General features: G+C 42.2%; 1 protein-coding gene across 6 annotated transcripts in view; it reads right to left on the minus strand.

Annotated features, from left to right (window-relative positions):
• Window positions 1–2,119: 2,119 nt before the first annotated feature.
• LOC135246939 (NACHT, LRR and PYD domains-containing protein 3-like) overlaps window positions 2,120–18,218 on the minus strand; it is a 71,193-nt gene continuing 55,094 nt past the window's right edge. For 4 of the 6 annotated variants that reach the window (XM_064320215.1, XM_064320212.1, XM_064320211.1 and 1 more), the window contains 2 exons: window positions 16,365–16,538; window positions 2,120–2,312 (listed from right to left, as the gene is read on the minus strand). In XM_064320215.1, the coding sequence (XP_064176285.1) occupies window positions 2,135–2,312; window positions 16,365–16,538 (352 nt within the window). In that variant the 3' untranslated portion in view covers window positions 2,120–2,134. The remainder of the gene's footprint in view (window positions 2,313–16,364; window positions 16,539–18,218) is intronic. The other 2 variants (XM_064320216.1, XM_064320214.1) reach the window with 1 other exon arrangement.

An 18,218-nucleotide genomic window follows, 5' to 3' on the forward strand; every position in this document is an offset into this window, starting at 1 on the left:
CCGCCAAGGCGTAACTTGGCGGGATGGCATACCTGCCATCCCAATGGTAAATGGACTGCATTTATATAGCGCTTTGGATAAAAGCGCTTTACAATTGATGCCTCTCATTCGCCAGAGCAGTTAGGGGTTAGGTGTCTTGCTCAAAAACACTTTGACACTCCCAGGGCGAGGTTTGAACCGGCAACCTTCCGACTGCCAGACAATCAGTCTTACCTCCTGAGCTATGTCTCCCCATAGGGTGAGACCAGCAGGTGAGACCAGCAGCTCAGAAGACGCGCTCAGATTGGCACTGATGTTCCAGGAATGAACCAATAATGTTCCACTAATGCTGCCAGTTGAGGGAACCGTGACTCTCTAATTTAACATTTTAGAAACGTCTCTTTAATTTGAAATCTAATCACCAACATTAGGTCACTCATTGAAATGGTTTATTGAAATTTAACTGTTTAATCTATAGAAATTCATCAATCAACATTCTTATTAAGAATTAACAGTTAATTGATTAACTTAACATCACTATTTCACATCAGTAAATCTGAAAGATGCCTTCTTCCACATAAGCATTTATCCCCCTCATACAAAATTCCTCCGCTTTGCCCATCGCGGTGTTTGCTACAAATACACAGTTCCACCCTTTGGCCTTTCCCTGAGTCCACGGGTGTTCTGTATTTGTGTAGAGGCGGGTCTGGCTCCATTAAGACTAATGAGGCTCAGAATACTGACTTACACAGACGATTAGCTGATTATTGCCAATTCAAAACCCAGAGTTGTGTAGGACACTCAGTGAGTTTAGACACATCTGATGTCTCTTGGTTTCACAGCAATCTCTCCCCATCCTGGAGTGTAACGTTCTTGGGAGTGGATTTATATGCTGTATCCATGTGAGCATGCCTATCAGCGGACTGCATTTAATCTCCCAGAGTATGTCTCTCTCAGTTCAAGCCCGACTCGAGAGTACAGTATCACACATGCCTCAGACTACAGGGGCTGATGGTGCCAGCCTCTCAGGTTTTGCCACTGGGGCTGTTAAGAATGAGGGGCTTTATGAGGTGGATTTCATCCCTTCACCTCAGCCCCGTGTGCTCTGTGTGAGGCGCACACATCTCCCCTCATCTGCTATGGGTTTTAGTACTTCACATTGTTCCCGGGACCTGGCTATAGCTTTGGGCAGTGGAATGTGTTTAGTACTTCCCTACACGGGATGTGCCAGACACCACCCTCCCCTCAGGGGAGGAGGCATCATTTGCTGGCCTGACAGTATCTCAGCTGTGAGCATAAGGCAATCTGGGAGTTGTCCATATCTCCCCATAGGTGGATCTCAAACACGAGATGATGAAAGAGAACTTTAGGTTACTGTTGTAACCCCGGTGGAGAGATCCACCAAGACTGCCTTGCTTGCCGCGCATGAGAAGTGAATATGTTCACTGAGGAGTAGTAGCGCTGCAGTGTCCTATATGTTCTTCCAGGAGGGCAGTAGTCTCCTGTAGCATTGAATGCGCTACTGGCTGTCAAAGCCACGCTTGGTGCAATTGGATGACCGGATGTCATTCCCCATACGCGGATCGCTCTACTCTGTGTTTCGGAGAACCGGGGTAGCGACAGTAACTTAAAGTTTTGGGGTAACACCCTTACTGAGGTACTCACTGGGCATATTGTTGGATTCACTAGCAGGATATGCAGCTCTTCATGGATAGCTGCTAGGGTCAGTCAAATGTAATTTAATAGAATAATACAGAAGTCATGCCTTGTGATATTTATATAGCCTCGCTACCCAAATGGGGTAAATCTTAATTAGCTTAATCCCAGGGATAGTTGTTGGTTTTAGATTCCTGAATAAGCAGGACATTTACCTCCCAGGATTGAAGATCTTAATGTCAGAGAACACTTAGATGAATGCCTGGCAGCAGTAGCTAGTCTCTCTCTCCAGGATACAGGTTCAAGCTGCCCATTATTTCATAGCACATCCCAGTCAATAATCTTATATGCAAACTCATATTCACACAAACATTCAGGTTACAGGCTCTGAAAATGAATGGAGTCAAGAAATTAGTCTTCCCTGTGACAAAATTCAAATCCTTACATTTCCATAATCAGTAATTCTATTTAGTTACTGTCTCACAGTACACAGCATTACTCACCCCAGTCTCTGCAGTTTACAGTTTGGACTCATCAGTCCAGCACAGAGCAGCTCCACTCCTGAATCTCCCAGGTCATTGTAGCTGAGGTCCAGATCTCTCAGGGGTGAGTTTGGTGACTGGAGAGCTGAGGCCACAATATCACAGGACTTCTCTGTGAGGTCACAGCTGTTCAGTCTGCAAAGAAGAGTTCATACATTCAAGTAAAGAAGAATTATTGGCACTCTTGTTTTACTAGCTCGCATGCACGCTGAGCGTCAAACCCCTAGAACTCGTAAAACAAAACGTGAAACTGTTTTAGGCATAAATTAACCATAGGCCTTATTTTCGGAAGAAAACTAAATCCCTGTTGGAAAAATGCATTGGCGATCTGCCGAGGGAACCCATGGCGGAAGAAACGTCCGGGTTGGCCTACAAAAAGACGTATTCACTGTAACACTCTATGAATAAACAAATTAACTGCCGAAACAAATAGCGCTTCAAATATATTTTTATCTTGTTATATTGTAGTCGTTTCTTTATCTTAGATTTAGTTTTTGCAATATCCTACGCAGCATTGTTGTTGTACGTGAACGTGTCGCATGCAGCCATTGTGCACGAGCATGATAATGCATAAAATTGAAAAAAAACAAATTTGTTTTTTGCATTTGAAAACGGATCAATTTTTTTTTAACCTTTATTTAGAAATTTCCAGTTGCATAATAACTGTAAAAATAAAATGTAGGGCTATGATTTCAGAACACAAGGGAAAGGCATAGGCATAAACAAATGATCACAAAACGAACGCAATAGCCTATAAAAATATTTTTTAAGATCACATATTTAAAACATTATATAATTTATTCTTCAAAATAAACATAAACAAATATTTCTAATAACAAAATAAATAAAACATTTGTACAAATAAAAATGCAACAGCGTGTCCACCGCGATGAAAAGTGAATCCTTGCGCCTCCTGGTGTGGTGAAGGAAAACTGACTCCTTAGTCTGAAGACGGCCGTAATTTAACAACACTGTTATAACACACAAGTGAAATAAGGTGTTTTTAACATTTTCCAAACGTGACTTTGACATTCCTACTACGCTGGTACGTAAAGAACAAATATTTAGGAAAAGTCAGTGAATGCGGATGATGTAGCTTGCTAGTAACTAAATGAAAAAAATCCTAAACTCCGAAATATCTCAGTCACGGCACTTCTAGTGTTAAAATTAGTATAAATGATTATATAAAAGAAACAATAAACCTAATGATTTTAATTATCTGCTCAAACATCTGTAGAAACTGCTTACTTTCACTTTAATAAAACAATTCTTATAAAAAACTTTTTTTTAAAAAAAAGGATTTTTCTCAAAAACATAGGGGTCAAAATTATTGGCACCCCTAAAGAATATTTAAAATAAAACCAAACAAAGTGGCATCTAAAGAAATTTTACTAAAAAAATTTATCTCAGTCCCCCGGAACTGTACTGCTGCCTTTCACCATTTCCTGTTTCACTAAGGTACAACTATGGGGTTGCACAAATGTAAAATCTTTTTGTCATCCATCACTATGGGCTAAGGGTTCAGCTGAGCCCCTGTGCTGACTTTGTCTCAGGACCCCCTGGTGCTGCACACTGCTAAGGGATCAGCTGAGCCCCTGTGCTGAGTCTGTCTCAGGACCCCCTGGTGCTGCACACTGCTTAGGGATCAGCTGAGCCCCTGTGCTGAGTCTGCATACTGCTCACTTAACCTACATAGAAAATATATTTTACGATTTAATTTAACAAGTAATATTAAAAATGACAATTATGAATCTAATCATTGATAGGTCAGTTGACAGTAACCTGGTGGAATCAACTGACAAACCAAAACAAACTCTGTATCAGGTCTACTTCTAAGTTACAAAACAAAACAGAAGACATCAAACAAGATGTTAAATTTAGATTACCAGAAAAGAAAGACTGAAGAGCCAGACCTTATCAAAGTATTACCCTCTTCCAGTGCCACAGAAACAAAGGAAATGAGCTAAAACGCACAACCAAGAAACCAACACCAAAATAAAGACTAGAGCCCGACCGATGCCAGATTTTTGGGTCCGATGCTGATCCCGATTTTGGAGAGTCCTAGCCCACCGATTACCGATGTTTTGACCAATATTTTGTCAAAAACTGCAACATTTTCAAATCAATTTGAAAAACTTATATTTTATTAAAGTTTCTATATTTAAGAACATTAACTTATAAGCAAACAAATAAAAATAAACACACAAAGAACTTTTCAGATAAATGTAAAAGATGATATTAAATTAAATATATATATTAACACCATCTTTAAGTGTGTGAAATCAAAATAACTCCACACCTTGCTTTTACTCCTTTCTTTTCCAGCCATCTATAAAAAATTAATTTAAAAAAATCAGTTTTCCAGTTTCAAACATGTATTTTTATTGTTATTAATTTGTTATTATTATTTCTTAGTATCTATTCTCAGTAAATTAATTATATTTTCTTATTTATTCCTACTACATGATCTCAAAGAGTAAGACTTTATCTACGGAGCTTCCCTGTCCATAAGAATTCGGTGGTGAAAATAACTATAATGCGCTCTGATGCGTGACTAGATGACACACTCGCTCGACACAACCTCATTATTTCTTATTATATATTCTCAGTAAGTTAAATGAATTATATTTTCTTATTTTATTTCTACTACATGATCTCAAAGAGTAAGACATTATCTAGCGGAGCTAATGAGTGAATCAAGTGTAACGTTAGATGAAATTAAATTGAAATTAAATAAAACAAATGTGTGATGCATTCAATCACCATTTTATTTTGGCTGGTTATTTATTTGAGAATACAGCGATGTCCTCTGGAAATGTAGATCCTACGCTGCTTATGTGCTCACTGCCACTTCATAAAGGCAGCTATAGCCAGCTAGCTTGCTAAAGTGAACCAAATATGTTAGCTAGTTCGCTCGCTTGATAATTAGGATTGATAAACATAGTGGTCGTATAAACGCATTTAATTAAAAACTTTCACTAAATATACATACCTTTATTGTGGCAATCAAATCTGTGCAGACAACTCTCGCAGTGGAGAATATTGGATGAGGCACGAGTGACAAACGTCTTATTACGGAAGTAGCGCGTCAGCTGCTGCAGTTCACACTTGTATTAGAGCTCCCTCTACTGGATAATTCTAGTAAAAAGCAATTACAACGTTCGAACAAACAAGTACAGATAAATAATAAATGGTTTTTTTGTTTGTTGTACTTATTTAAAAATCGGGACATCGCCTGCATAACTGCCGATCCCGATGTCGTCAAAAAAGTCAAATAATGGCCGATATATCGGCCAAACCGATATATCGGTCGGGCTCTAATAAACACCAACTGCAACACAACACAACTTTTTACTGAGGCCATCATAAACACTTAACGCAGCATGGCTTGAGCATGTTTGCCCTGATTGGGCAATTCCACGGTCAGATGTAGAAAGGGAGGCAGGCTCATTTATGACAAGGACTGCCTATCTAAAAGCTGACAGTGTACTTATTAATGAAAGTGACCTTATGTTGTTGAATGGCTAAGAACCATATATTACCAAAATATTCAGGAATTTAGTCCCTTTCTAACAAGACCAAACATGAATAGGTAATTCGGTTAAGCTATTGAATACCAATAAAAAGCATGGAAGTCTACTTGTGCTTCTAACATAAACATAAACTTTTCAGTCAATGATATCAATAAAATGTCACAGATTGCATTTAAACTTAAGATCAAACAGAACCGGATCTTGTAAATAGCTTTGTCTCCTGGTTTGTCTCTTCCGAGACAAACTCTGCAGGAGGTGGGACCCATAGGTCGCCCGCCTAGATTAGGGTATCAGAGTTCCTTTAATTTTCGTGGAGGGGAGGGTAGGCAGCATTCTTCAAGCCAATATTGTATCCAGTTCACTGTTTCTCTCTCTGAGGCCATAATCTAAACACTTGATATCTGACATACTGTAGATAAGTTCATTGCTAATTTTGCCCTCCCACCCAACCACAGCGTCTGGCTTCAGTTGGTTTGTGGTGTGAAGAACAAAGCATCACTGCAGACCCGTCGCCCCGTCCCACAGGTGGACCATTTCAGAGCAGCCAGCAGCTCAGCGGTTGCAGTCTCGTCAGAGGCAGTTCATGAAAATGATAGGCATTGTGTAGTAATACTCATTTGAGCACCCTGGGGCAATACAAAAGGACTCTCTATGCATTTTTTCTTTTGTTTCTTTCCTCCTGATTCGTCGCTGAGCTCACTGAAAGTCAGCCATCTAGCAGTAAAAATTGAACAGCCGAGACTAATGCCAATGATGTTGTTAGTTAAACGCGTTAGTGAAACTGTGTGCGGGGGTTGGTGTTAAATTGCCCGGTATTGTTGAGCTCATTTCGAGTAGCTTCACCTGGTGCTTATCTGCCCTAATGAAGGTAATGCAAGTATGTAATTGCCACCCCGTATTTATAGCTCCAGCGGAGGCTGCCATAGGCAGTCTCGTCGTCAGTTTATCATGTTTATAAACCCCATTCCCTTGTGCGCGCTGCCTCGCCCCAAATGGTCTATTCACCACAGGCGCAATTTATCTAACCTGATCTACCCACCGTTATCCACACCTCAGGAATTCACTGTCACAGGTGGACTATGGAACTGCCAGTCAGCTGTCCAGAAAGCTGACTTCATTACTGCCTTTGCCAAGACGAAGTCTCTCGACTTTCTGGCTCTCACAGAAACTTGGATCACTCCCGACAACACCGCCACCCCAGCTGCACTGTCTGCGGAATACTCCTTCTCGCACATCCCCAGGGCCTCTGGCCGAGGCGGGGGTACCGGTTTGCTCATTTCCTTGTTCTGGAAGTTCTGTGTCCTCCCCAGTCCTAACCCTACTTCCTCCTCCTTTGAATTTCATGCAATTACTGTAACTCATCCCTCAAAATTTCACATTATTGTTCTGTACCGTCCTCCAGGTCCACTCGGCTCTTTCCTGGACGAGCTGGACACTCTCCTGAGCTCCCTCCCTGAGGATGGCACTCCTGCTATTCTACTGGGAGACTTCAACCTCCCACCAGAGACCTCCCAACTGTCCAGGGTTGCCTCACTCCTCCAGTCTTTCGCTCTATCCCTGTCCTCTTCCCCCCCTCCCACACACACAAGGCTGGTAACCAACTAGACCTTGTATTCACCAGAAGCTGCTCCATTCCCCAACTTACAGTGACTCCCCTCCATGTCTCAGACCACTTCTTTTTTTCTTTCTCCCTCTCCTATTTACTCCCCCTCAATTCATCCGACAGCTCACCCACAGTAACTTTCAGGAGAAATCTCTCTACTCTGTCACAATCCTCCCTCATCTCCACTGCTCTGTCTACACTTCCCCCTCCTGCGTCTTTCTCTAACCTGCCAGTTGATCTTGCTACCTCCACCTTCAACCCCTGCCTCTCCCAGTCCCTCGACTCACTTTGTCCTCTTGTCTCCAAACCAGCACGCTCCTCACCCCCCTGCCCATGGCTGACTGAGTCACTACGCTCCAGCAGAACATCACTGCAGGCTGCAGAAAGGAAGTGGAGGAAATCCCGATCCTCCGATGACCTGACCGCATATTATACCCTGCTGGCAACTTTCACATCTGTCCTCACATCAGCCAAAGCCTCATTTTTCCAATCTAAGATCAGTGCATGTGTCTCTAATCCACGCAGACTATTCTCCACCTTCTCTTCCCTCCTCATTCCCATTCCACCTCCCTCTTCCCTCTCCACAGATGACATTCTGGCCGCCTTTGAAGGAAAGGTGGCTACAATCCGGAACTCCTTCGCCCATCCAGTGAGCCCCCCAACCCCCCAGGACAAACCCACAGCCACACTGACCTCCTTTGAAATGCTGGAGGATTCCGATGTACTACAACTCATCACCTCTCATCGTGCAACCACCTGTCCACTTGACCCCATCCCATCTACAGTTCTCCAATCCATTTCCAGCGAGTTCCTTCCCTATCTGTCCTCCATTGTTAATTCCTCTCTTTCCTCTGGTCATGTTCCCTCTGATTTTAAGATGGCTCGTGTTATCCCACTTCTCAAAAAACCCACCTCAGACCCCTCCGATGTAATGAACTATCGACCCGTATCGCTTCTACCCTTTCTGTCCAAAACCCTTGAACGAGCAGTTCTTAAACAACTAACCTCTTTTCTCCATCAGAACAACCTGCTAGACCCTCACCAGTCTGGCTTCCAATCCGGGCACTCAACAGAGACTGCGCTCCTAGCTGTGACGGAGGCACTTGCCACTGCAAGAGCCTCATGCCTCTCCTCTGTCCTGATCCTTCTTGACCTGTCTGCAGCTTTCGACACGGTCAACCATAAAATACTCCTCTCCACCTTGGCTGGGATGGGCATCGCCGGGACTGCCCTGTCTTGGTTCGCTTCCTATCTTGCAGATAGGTCCTACCAGGTCACCTGGAAGGGGTCTGCCTCTGCTTCTCATCCCCTTGTTACGGGAGTGCCGCAGGGATCTGTACTGGGTGCTGTTCTCCTTATAAATCAGATCTCTTGGTTCAGTCATTAATTCACATGGCATCTCCTATCATTGTTATGCAGATGACACACGACTCTTCTTTTCTTCCCCCCCTCGGCCACACAGGTCAATGATAGGATATCTTCCTGCCTGGCTGACATCTCCACCTGGATGGCCAGCCACCATCTGAAGCTCGACCTCAACAAAACTGAGCTGCTCTTCTTCCCGTGCAAGACCTCCTTACTTTGTGAGCTCTCAATCACGGTTGATGGCATCACAGTGACTGCCTCTCACTCTGCCAAGAGCTTGGGGGTGGTCCTGGATGACCAACTGGACCTCAAGGAGCACATCAAGGCAACATCACGGTCCTGCAGATTCCTTCTGTACAACATCAGAAGGATTCGACCATACCTGACGACGCACTCCACCCAGCTGCTCGTCCAGGCTACGGTGACCTCTCCCCTTAATTGCTGCAACTCTCTCCTTGCAAGCCTGCCAGCTTGTGCCATACAGCCACTACAGATGATTCAGAATGCCGCTGCCCGAATCATCTACAACCTTCCCAAATTCTCCCACGTCACTCCTCTGCTGCGATCACTCCACTGGCTACCGGTCACTGTCAGGATCCGGTTCAAAGCCCTGACCCTTGCCTACACTGCTGCCAACAGGACAGCCCCCATCTACTTGCAGGACATGACTCGATTCTATGTGCCTGCTCGATCACTCCGCTCTGCGGCAGCAGGGCGCCTTGTAACCCCTCCCACCCGCCCAAACGGATCACAGAGCTTCTCCACCCTAGCTCCCCAGTGGTGGAACGAACTCCCCGTCCCTCTCCAAACCTCCCCCTCACTACCCATCTTCCGCCGTGGCCTGAAGACTCATCTCTTCAGACTATACCTAGACTAACCACCACCACGCTGTATATTTCACTCTAAATCTCCCCCCCCTTTTTTCATGACAATTGTTACATGTTGCCCCATCCCAGCACTTTTTGGTAATCTGTATTTGTCCTAATACTGTAGCTTATTCTTCTGCCTAGTTGGCTTTGCAGAGGTTAGGTCTGAATAGTGTTCACTGTGTGAACTAAACTGTGTTTGTGGCTAGAAATAGCTGTACAAAATAAGTATTGTACCTTACTGAACCTGTGTTTAGCAGTTGTCTATGACCATGAAATGCACTTTTTGTACGTCGCTTTGGATAAAAGCGTCTGCCAAATAAATGTAATGTAATGTAATGATGTCACAAACTAGATTGTTCCAAGATGGCAGCACCCTCATGCAAAAAAGGGAATTTTAGCTTTTTTCCTGGCAAATACAGATCAATTTCAGATTTGAATGCAGGGCCATTTCTTATTTAAGGTAAAAAGCAAACAAACCAGAGCCACATATAATATAATATAATAATATAATAGTTAATATAATAAAAACAGTTAATGTAATAATTTTGTCCTCTTTCATGTAATAACTGCCGGTTAAGCTGCTTGGTCCTCACCAGTCTGGATTTTGATCGGGGCACTCAACAGGGACTGCCCTCCTCACGCCTCTCCTCTGTCCTGATCCTCCTAGAACTGTCTGCAGCAATCGACATGGTCAACCAAACTTACTCCTCTCCACCTTGGCTGAGATGGGCGTTTCTGGGAGTGCCCCAGGTCATACCAGGTCACCTGGATGAGGTCTGCCTCTGCTCCTCATCCCCGTGCTACAGGAGTCCCACAGGGATCTGTACAGGAGCCTGTGTTGTTTTTGCACTGTTTTGTAGTTTTGTAAACTAACTGAAGACATGTTTGGGATGGTTACTTTTTGATTTGTTGTTTGCACTATTTTTACGACTATTTGTGCCATGACAGTACATCAGAGGTTGTATAAGTGTTTACGTTTTCATTTGTTGTATGTAGTTTATAGCCGCATTTCCACCGCAGGAACTATACCCCGGAACTAGGAACCTTTTGAGGAACTCAGTGCGTTTCCACCGCAGGAACTAGGGTCTAAATTTAGTTCCGGGGGATTTGTTTTACCCCCCAAAAGTTTCCTGCTCGGGGGGTAGTACTTTCCGAAAGTACAGGAACCTTTTGGGTGGAGCTTGCAGCGCTGAATATTTCTGATTGGTCGAGTACTCGTAGCAATTTTTTGTGTCTATTTTCAGGCGCCATGTTTGAAAATATGCAGGCGCAAACCGACTTATTTTCATAATAACTTCAAATCAAACTTGTATGTTATGCGGCGCAGTAGCCTATTTTTGGTTATAGCCTGCCAACCTCTTGGAATTATAACGTGTGCTCTTCGGCTCTTTTCTTGCTTTAGTATTTGTTTTATAAAATGCTAAGCATTCGTGCTGGAACAGCATATTACGTACTAAAACATTCAAACGGATTAATTCGGTTGCTGAATATTTTCTTCCGGATTTTCTTTGTTAGCGCGTTGTAATTGACTCAAAACGTTTGATACAGTTATGTGAGGTATGCGGTAGTTCTGCGTAATTCACATTGGTGATACAGTAAAAGCAAACTGGAAATCACCTTCCGCACTTTTTGTCAGGGTAAAATAACAGGTTAATTCTAGTAATCGTACCTTTATCTTTTTCAGACTGCCGTAATTTTACTCTGCCATTCTTCAATTCCACAAAAAGACCAGGAAGACTATGGACTAATTTATAGTGCATGGTTCGCATCTGGAGGGCACACTTCGCTGCTCGGCTAGCAGTAACTTCGAAGGAAAACAAATGGTGGCTCTACCACTACTAATTTAAATTTTCACGCAAGTCCGAGTTTTCGTTCTATTCTTGTCATTTTGCGATTAGCCTATATATAATTGACAATGAGAAAGTAATCAAACAGCAAATTGTTTAGCCTACAACGTGTGCATGTTTTCTGCTGTTGTTGCCAGTTATATTGGAAACGTGAATGCATTCTGTCGCTTCGGATTCAAGACATGAAAGCGAATGTTCGCATAAAAACATAATGAATGTGTTTGAGAGGATATATAAAACAGTTAAAATCTGACTATTGGTCTGTTATATCCTATTTGTTGCATAACGGTCCAAGTTCAACTACCAACGACAGTTTTGCTTGACAACGGTAAAATATGCCCAAACGGCTGCAGAAGAATATTTCAATTCCATGTGATTAAATCAATAAAAATCAATAAATACAAAAGTAACTATATATAGTCATTGTTGGTAACCCGTTGTATATACGTGGAATAAACCCCTCCGGGCTGTCCCGGTTATTAGAAAATAATGTAGGCTACTTCGGTGGTAGTATGGGGTTACAGAAGAAATCATATGACAGATGGACCGACAACGTCGCTTTTTCATACGTCAGTGGGCTAATTTGCCTAATCTTCGCGGGACTTTAGACCCCGGTGGAAACGCAGACAACCATTGGCTGAAGGAACCTTTTAGTTCCTGGTACTGTAGTTCCTGGGACTGAAAATTCCGGGTAATTTTGGTGGAAACGCGGTTTAAGATTAAAGTCAGAATCAGTGTTTACATTTCAAACTTGAACTTGATTTGAATCATTATTGTGTTTATATACTGTTTTGATGTTTTGCAGCATAGTTTAAGACTTGTTAAGTTTGGACTATTTAAACATTATTTGCACTTTTACAGAAGAAAAGTATTTTTACAACATTTACATTTGTTTTTCCTGGGGTTAGATTATGAATCCTGTGAGTATCGCTGTTTGCATTTTCACTGGAATTTTAATTTGGAAATAAAATTCATGTTCTATTTTTTAGCCTACTTAATTGGTACAGTTTAGTATTTGATGTTGGTCAGGATTAAGTTTTACTTTTTTGGATCAATGTTTGTTTGCATATCTCTCAAGACTGTATGCTGATGTCACTTGTGGCCAAAAAGATAGTGTTGAATGGTACTATTTTCATATTGTCATTTATATCGCTACCGCAAAAAATACCATGAAATATCGTGTTATAGTTTTAAGTCTATATCGCCCACCCCTACTCACTACCCAGATAAGCCTTAATTTGGTTGATCCCTAGGATAGTGAGTTTTGGCACTTACATCTGCTGAATTTACAGGTTAAGTTGCTCCTTCAGGGCAGAAGTCTATGAATCACAAGATTCCTGGATGAGCGGTACATTTACCTCCTATGACTGATGGTCTTAATGTCAGAGAACACTTAGATCAGTGTTACTCATTACGCGGCTCGTGAGACTTTGTTTTGCGGCTCAGACCCACTGATAACAATAAGAATATAGCTATAACTTACTTCTACAGGTTCCGTTTAGGGTCTACAGATGTCCTGTTTTAGCACATTGAAATGAATTATCCAGCAGATGGCAGCATACTGAAGATACGTCAAAGAACGTAGGCTACGTAACAGCGAGGGATTATGAGTAGACGTATAGCCTATGTGCGTAGCTTTGCATTTGCAAATGGTTTTGCAAGTTTAGCACGTAAACCTAAATTAGATATTCCATAATGCCGTACGTCGTAATGTTATATCAAATATTGTCTCGGCCTCCGCCCCACTCAAAATGGACAGATTTATAATTAGAAAAAAAAGCAGAACGAGAAAAGTGATTCTTCATTAGCTGACGGTGACGGCGTTAGAAACAGGCCCGAGGAGAAAGAGCAACGTGAGAAAAGAACGGGGAAAATGCAGATCAGTTTGGCCGAGAAGCCCAAGACACCGATGCTGCACCAGCAAAGAAAACGGTGCAGTCCACATTCAGGCTAAGCCAGAAAATTTCAGGCATACATGGACTGATGAGTTTCTGTTGTGCAATACGAAATCCACTAAGTTCTGCTTTTAGCTAGTGCAATATTAAAGGCTTTAACGTTGACGCCCTTAATGTTTAACACGATGCATTTGTACCCCAAGTAGAACCTGATGGCTAATACAATTTACAGTTCGCACACAATTGATGGCAGAAAATATGGCAAAATAGGTGCAAATGAAGGTTTGACGCTGATTTACTGGAGGCCCACCAGACAAGCTTTGACCCCAACGTTAAACGAAACTCGCCACTGAGCATATGGCGCAATGTGTCTGGTTAGCTTATTCAAAGACAATTCGGGGGAGTTATGTCTGTTACACTCAGGACAGACCAGAGGGGAAGACGTTTTTCAAGCACTGATGAACTTTTTTGCAGGGAAACAAATCGACTGGTCGAAACTTGTGTCGGTGCGACGGAGCTCCAAGCATGAGAGGGAAGGAGAAGGGACTTATCGGACTGATGGAAAAGGAAGACAGCATTCCCAAGCTAGTCTCCTTTCACTGTATAATTCATCAGGAGGCACTGGTGTCAAAACTTAATAACCAAGAGCTAAAGAATGTGATGCAGCTCGTTGTGCGAGTCGTCAACTTTATCGAGGCCAGGGCACTTAATCACCGGGAATTCCGTGCACTTCTGGAGGAAGACGAGGCAGAGTACGGGGATCTGGTGATGCACAACGAAGTGAGATGGCTATCGGTGCTTGAACGATTCTGTACTCAACTTCCTCACATCCGTGATTTTCTTGCAAGCAAGGGGAGGGCTGAGCCAAAGCTCGAGGACCCACACTGGATATTACAGCTGACACTCCTCACTGACATCACATCCCAGCTGAAGTCCCTTAACCTCCAACTCCCAATCTAAGAGCCTGCACAACTGCTAACCCTGATCTACTGCAACACTTTGACTATGATGAATTTGTAGGCATATGGGAGGAAATAAGAAATTAATTTGAAAGGAGATTTCAAGATGTTGTATAGGGAGCTTTTCAATTTCATTGAGAACCCTTTTAATGTGTCATTGTCAAGCCTTACATCTGCTCTGAAAAACCTTTGTCCAGACCTTGCTGTAATACAGAGTGAGATTCCTGAGCTGCAGGTCAATGATGTACTGAAAACTGAGCTCAGATCAGGTGTTGCTCATTTCTGGAGCATGGTCCCAGCCTCAGATTATCTATATTTAAAGCTTTGTGTGCAGAAGGTAATGAGCACTTACTCATGTGAGGCAACATTTTCTATAATGAACATTGTCAAAAGAAAACATAAAAGTAGGCTTACAGATCTGCATCTTCATTGTTTGACTAGGATTGCAACCACTAACTACAAGTTTTGCATGGAGAAAGTCAAGGGACAGGTGAAACACATGAGAGCCTCAACATACTGATACAAATATAACAGAGAAAAAGAAGTAGACCTATTAGTAGAGCAATATATACATTTTTGTGAACTTTTTTATTTCATGTTGATAATGCTTATGTATAATTGCATATGTACATACATACATAAGGTGAGTTCCACTCCCAGCCTTACACATTCACACATAAGTATTATATCTTATTAATAATGCAATGTAATTATGAATTGAGAATAAAAAGAGATGTAAGGATGGAAAGCATGGTACTGTATTTTTTTAAACATACACAAAGATGGTAAATATCTTGAGAGTGATGATAAAAAAAACATCTGAGTTATATCTGCAATCTCTGTGGCTCTTTGAGTAATGGTCTTACTCGTAAGTGGCTCTCCTAAGAAAATTAGTGAGTACCACTGAACTACGGCATCAACTGGAATTACACTGCATCGCCATCTAGTGGCTGTATGAGAACACCACAACTGATTATTGCCACTAACCTTTACTGCTGGTAGACACCAGATTTTTAAAAACGTGGTGTCTTTTGAAAATTCCACACATTGCACCTATTTTCCGCATGTCCTTGCCCTATAATCCATCCATTCATTTTATTCTCGCACGCTATTGCGAATATAATTCACTAATTATTGCGTTGCATTTAATTATTATTGTAACAATGATAATAATAATGATAATAAAAGCCTGATGTATTAAGTCATTTTTTTCTTTTAAAACCCCTTATCAACATGTTTGGTAGACCTTGTGGAGTAATATAAACTGCACAAAAAATTTAATAACTGTGGGTATTTGAGAGTTATTAGAATACTTATCTAAGAAATACTCCTGTAAATGATGTTATCCTTTAGATGATAGGAGCTAGAGCCAGAACATTGATCTCTGAATCAGGCTATTCCACACAGCATGCCTGCTTACAATGGTATAATATCCATCCTATGACTTGGGACTGGACCACAGAAGAGTGACTAAACTAAACGATGTAACACTGCATCTAAACAGCAGCTCACATGTTGATCAGATGGACACTCTCCCACCAAGATGTACACACATACCCTGCCGGCCAATAGTTAATGCTTGGCTTTACCAGCAGAATAAAATACCATTTTATTCACAATCCTTTCAGAAACACCACAATCCTGCAGCACACACAGGTGAGTGATGAAGGAGTAAAACTCACCAAAAGGTCAGTGTGTGAAAGAGAGTGGGGTAAATATGGATTTCATTAGAGTTCATAGCAGGTAGTGAATAACAGAGATGGATGAAGACTGCAAAGTGTGACAGACCTGAAACATTTTACTATGCAGGTGGTCAATCTTTTACCATGTCAATCAGACACTCAGCATTCAGTCATCACCTGTGACCTGATCCTACAGACTCCACTGAAACCTTACATTCTGCTCAGGAACCACAAACCTGGCAACCCTCAGAAGGTTTTATCCTGCTTTTATTTGCTTGTTGTAATAGAGGAGTAAGGTATATATGGGCAAAGAAAGAATGCTGGTGGACAGAGGAGTAAACTGAGAGAGAAAGAGCGTTTTAATATTTCACTGAATAGAACCATAATCACAAATTCTATTTAGTTAAGATCACACAGTACACAACACTACTCACCCCAGTCTCTGCAGTTTACAGTTTGGACTCATCAGTCCAACACAGATCAGCTTCACTCCTGAATCTTCCAGGTTATTGTAGTTGAGGTCCAGATCTCTCAGGGGTGAGTTTGATGACTGGAGAGCTGAGGCCACAGTATTACAGCACTTCTGTGTGAGTTCACAGTTGTTCAGTCTGCAAAGAAGAGTACATATATTATAGTATTATTATATTAGGTATACATGAAGCATGTATCTTATATGGGAAATGTGCCAATGACAGTGTTCAGCGATTAAGAGTGAAATTGAGGATTTTAAGGTTGATGATGCTCTGAGGAAGATGTATGTGCTACACTCTCCAACTGCAGTATTTTGGACCTCAAAAGTAACACCCAGCTGGACTCAACTCTGACAGTTCTACAGATGTAATTCTGACCCAAATGTCCCCTTTTCTTATACAGTAAGTTCTCTGAATTGGGGCAAAGGGCTCATCTACCTTTCCTATGATATTTTCTCTGGGCTTAACCCTCCCATACCATAGTAGACGTGCAGCTGCCATCTTTCAGAGTGGACAGCGAGTTAGTTTTCAGTGCTGTAGGATGTTTTGCCACCACCAAAAGTAAAGATGTAAAAGGAAACACACATTTTTCAGAGTGGACATTGACTTTGCTTATTTCCTTTTGGTTTTCTGTGTTTCCTTTTGGTTTCCACAGCACTGCAAACTAACACACAGCTAAAGGCAGATTCACTGTAATAGGAAGTAATGCACATGCTCATATATATGTATTGTGGTGTGGGCCTCTGGAGCCCCGCCCCTCCCTGCCATCAGCTGCCACTCTGCTCGACTTCACCTGTGTCTCACTGGCCAGCCTGCAGCACCATGGACAGCACCAGAGGGACAGGGCTGAATTTCAGCACCTCCACTCTGCAATCAGACCTGGACAGCACCGGAGGGACAGGGCTGAGTTTCAGCACCTCCACAGACCTGGACCTGAGATACAGTCAGGCCACTGGCAGCATACCAGTGCTTTTTCCACACCACTTTCCCCTTTGCCTGAGTAGCTGCTGGCCCTATATAGGCCTCAAGGTCTCACTCCAGGGGTGTGCTGGCTTTCCCCTTAATGAGTGACTAACAGAGTCTCTGATTCTCGTTTTCTTTTTTTTTTTTTCAGACTCGGACGTGCCCCTCCTCGTGGCCTGAATTTTGGACCCACCTGCACTTCCCTAGCACTTTTGCTTTCCCCAACATTTGAGTAGCCTGATCTCGTCTTGTGTTTCACTTTTCCCTGTCTTCATTCATTGGATACTGCTGTCACAATAAAAGTCCTCTACAGGCATGTGCCAGCACTGTCTGCCTGTCTGTGCCTCGTTCCCGTAGCATACAGTATGGATGTGATAAAAGTTTATTAAAGGTTATGAAAGATAATTGAAGGAATGTGGAAAATACCGTACTGTAATGGGCCTAAAATCATCGCCTTGCAAATGTCGCACACAATGCAAATCATGCAAACTATGCAGACTACACAGAAGTATAAAACAGTCCTTAGAAGGACCATCACTGTAAACCCTTGCAGGAGGACATGCAACACATACAGGAATTATATATTCAATCATTAGGGCACACCAGTAGTACAAAGTCCCTTATTTACTGTCAGTAAAATTACCATGCACCACCCCTGTCCCTGTATTGTCTCCTGGGGATGGCGGTAGGTACTAGAGTTTTGGTCAGGTCAGACTTTATTTTGTCAAATGTAAACGAGTGTGGATTGTGGGAGATGTTCTCTGGATAGCATTTAAGGGAAGCTCAAACAATTTACTTCATTATCCAAAGTCCTTTCATAAAAAGCATTTTTGGTATGCATCACAATTTCTTTGT

The sequence above is a fragment of the Anguilla rostrata genome, unplaced genomic scaffold (assembly GCF_018555375.3).
Source record: "Anguilla rostrata isolate EN2019 unplaced genomic scaffold, ASM1855537v3 scaf0982, whole genome shotgun sequence".
NCBI classification, from domain to species: Eukaryota; Metazoa; Chordata; class Actinopteri; order Anguilliformes; family Anguillidae; genus Anguilla; species Anguilla rostrata.